Here is a 3,620-nt window from a genome sequence, read left to right on the forward strand (position 1 = left end):
TTTTATAATTTTTTTTAAGAGACACGGTCTCACTGTGTTGCCCAGGCTGGTCTCAAACTCCTGGCCTCAAGCCATCCTCCCACTTCAGCCTCCCTAGTCCCTGGGGTTACAAGGGTGAAGCACCCACCCAGCATTTATCACATATCTTTCTATAGAAGAGTTGTCTGGTAATATAGCATTTTTCTAGACTGAAACTTGTTGTTCACACTTGTTTTAATTCCCTTCTACAATGAATGTTTAAAATATAATTTTGAAATCATGTTTTGTCAGATATGTTGCAGACATTTCAAATAATAAATTAAATGCTAAAACCATTTTTTAAATGTAGTCCTTAAAAGTCATGATCCTTTTGACCATATCTATTCTAAAATAATAACAAATAAAATATACATAAAAACAATTTAAAAAAAGAGAAAAAAGTCATGATCTTAAATAATTCCAGTGACTTTTTTTCAGACTATAACTTGACACTTAAACCACTTCTGTCAATTTCTTACCTTCTACATACAATTCTAGTTGACAGAATGCTGTTCCACGTCGTATATGTGCCTTCATTCTTGCATTAGCATTGTCTGTAACAGGTGGCATCAATAATTCCAGTGCCTTACAAAATATATATATAATTATTAAGAGAAAGACATCATTTCTTAATTTAAACAAGCAAAGGTCGGGCACGGTGGATCACACCTGTAATCCCAGCGCTTTGGGAGGCTGAGGTGGGAGGATCACTTGACGGTCAGGAGTTCGAGACCAGACTGGCCAACATGGCAAAACCCTGTCTCTACTAAAAATACAAAAACTAGCCAGACATCGTGGCGCACGCCTGTAATCCCAGCTACTCAGGAGACTGAGGCAGGAGAATCACCTGAGTCTGGGAGGCAGAGGTTGCAGATCACACCACTGCACTCCAGCCTGGTGACAGAATGAGACTTCATCTCAAAAAAAAGGCCTCAAGCCCTCACCTAAATTGGCTTAGCTGGTACAGGAATTTACCAAATACATGCATATATAGATATTAGCTCAATGCAACCTCCACCTCCCAGGTTCAAGCAATCCTGCCTCAGCCCCCCTAGTAGCTGGGATTACAGGCATACACCACCATGCCCAGCTAATTTTTGTATTTTTAGTAGAGATGGGGTTTCACCTTATTGGCCAGGCTGGTTTCGAACTCCTGACCTCAGGTAATCCACCCACCTCAGCCTCTCAAAGTGTTGGGATTACAGGCGTGAGCCATGGCACCCAGCCACATATATATTATTATTGTCTATATATAAATAAACTAACAACTTAAACTAATTGTGACATAAATAGTAGGCTTTTATATTTAATATATATAAAATATATATTAAACATATAAATATATTTTTACATACATAAATTATATTTATAAATGTATATTTATATATTTAAAAATATATTTAATAGCTCACGCCTGTAATCCCAGCACTTTGGGAGGCTGAGGCGGGTGGATCACGAGGTCAAGAGATCGAGACCATCCTGGTCAACACGGTGAAACCCCGTCTCTACTAAAACTACAAAAAATCAGCTGGGCCTGGTGGCGCGTGCCTGTAATCCCAGCTACTCAGGAGGCTGAGGCAGGAGAATTGCCTGAACCCAGGAGGCGGAGGTTGCAGTGAGCCGCGATCGCGCCATTGCACTCCAGCCTGGGTAACAAGAGCGAAACTCCGTCTCAAAAAAAAAAAAAAATATATATATATATATATATATATTTAATATATTATAAATATTCATATCTATATATACATATTTAATATAGAAATATTGTGTACATAAATATACATGTTTATATATAAGTATATATTTAATAAATGTTTATAAATATATATATATAAATATATATTGTATTATATATTTATATACATAAATATATATGTATACATTATATATTAGATACATGTGTATATTATATATGTATATTATATACATATATAATACATTTAAAAATATAAAATATATTTACAAATATATTTTTACTAGTAGGAATTATTAAATAGCATTTGTGGGGCTTCGGAATTCAGATTGAGTGATTCAGTTTATTCATTCATTCAATAAATATTTGTTTGCATGTGAGAGTCAAAGAAGAATTGGATCATAAAAATTTTATTATATCAAAGTATGAGGACTTGTTGTGTACTCCATACCCTCAATCTCAAGGAGCTACCTAAGAGATTTTGCAAATGATATTCCCTTAAAACAAGTTATCTTGACATAGAAAAATAACAAGCTGTAGAAGTTCAAGACATTCACATGAAATATTAGTAATGGAAAGTAGTCTATACTAAGCTACCCTGTAAATAAGAAAATGATTATAGAGATATCTGGGCTGGGCATGGTGACTCACGCCTGTAATCCCAGCACTTTGGGAAGCCAAGGCAGAATGATTACTTGAGTCCAGGAGCTTGAGGTTGCAGTGAGCCACTGCACTCTACCCTGGGCGACAGGCTGTCTCTTAAAAATGAAAAATTGAGGGCTGGGCATGGTGGCTCACACCTGTAATTCCAACACTTTGCGAGGCTGAGGCAAGTGGATCATTTGAGATAAGGAGTTCGAGACCAGCCTGGCCAACATACATGGTGAAGCCTTGTCTCTGCTAAAAATACAAAAATTAGCTGGGCATGGTGGTGGGCGCCTGTAATCCCAGCTACTTGGAGGCTGAGGCATGAGAATCGCTTGAGCCCAGGAAACTGAGTTTGCAGTGAGCCGAGATCATACCACTGCACTCCAGCCAGGGTGAAAGAGTGAGACTCTGTCACAAAAAAAAAAAAAAAAAACCTTAAAAAATTTGGCCAGTTGTGGTGGGAAGCACCTATAATCCAGCTACTCGGGAGGCTGAGGCAGGAGGATCTCCTGAACCTGGGAGGAGGATGTTGCAGTGAGTGGAGATCGTGCCACTGCACTCCAGCCTGGGTGACAGGGTGGGATATCATCTCAAAAAAAACTTTAAAAATTTCTTTAAAAAAGAAATATTCTCTTACTGAACATGTGGTAGAGATAACAAGTGAATACCAAGTGTTCTTCCTTCTACCTTGCATTGACTCTGCAAAAATTTTTTGGTTTTTTTTTTTTTGAGACAGAGTCTTGCTCTATCACCTAGGCTAGGGTGCAATGGCATGATCTCAACTCACTGCAACCTCCGCCTTTTGGGTTCAAGCAGTTCTCCTGCCTCAGCCTCCCATGTGGCTGGGACTACAGGCAGCCACCACCACACTTAGCTAATTTTTGTATTTTTAGTAGAGACAGGTTTTCATCATGTTGGCCAGGCTGGTCTCGAACTCCTGACCTCAGGTGATCTGTTCACCTTGGCCTCCCAAAGTGCTGAGATTATAGGTGTTAGCCACAGCACCTGGCGGAGTCTGCAAAACTTTAATAAGAAAAAGGGTGGGCTGGATGCAGTGGCTTACCCCTGTAATCCTAGTGCTTTGCAAAGCTGAGACAGGAAGATTGCTTGAGCCCAGGAATTCGAGACCAGCCTGGGCAATGTGGCCAAACCCCATGTCTATAAAAAAATACAAAAATTAGCTAGGTGTGGTGATGCATGCCTGTAGTTCCAGCTACTTGGGAGGCTGAGGTGGGATGATCACTTGAGATTGGGAGGTCGA

The 3,620-nt window shown here is 39.3% G+C and overlaps 1 protein-coding gene across 2 annotated transcripts in view; it reads right to left on the bottom strand.

Annotated features, from left to right (window-relative positions):
- The window catches only part of DNAAF4 (dynein axonemal assembly factor 4), a 62,401-nt gene that overhangs the window by 2,630 nt on the left and 56,151 nt on the right, over positions 1-3,620 (bottom strand). The window contains exon 8 of one of the 2 annotated variants that reach the window (XM_017543360.2): positions 498-603. The exons of the other annotated variant lie outside the window; for it this stretch is intronic. Coding sequence (XP_017398849.1) covers positions 498-603 — 106 coding nt within the window. The remainder of the gene's footprint in view (positions 1-497; positions 604-3,620) is intronic. 2 annotated transcript variants of the gene reach the window in all.

Source organism: Cebus imitator, unplaced genomic scaffold, assembly GCF_001604975.1.
Source record: "Cebus imitator isolate Cc_AM_T3 unplaced genomic scaffold, Cebus_imitator-1.0 Scaffold154, whole genome shotgun sequence".
NCBI classification, from domain to species: Eukaryota; Metazoa; Chordata; class Mammalia; order Primates; family Cebidae; genus Cebus; species Cebus imitator.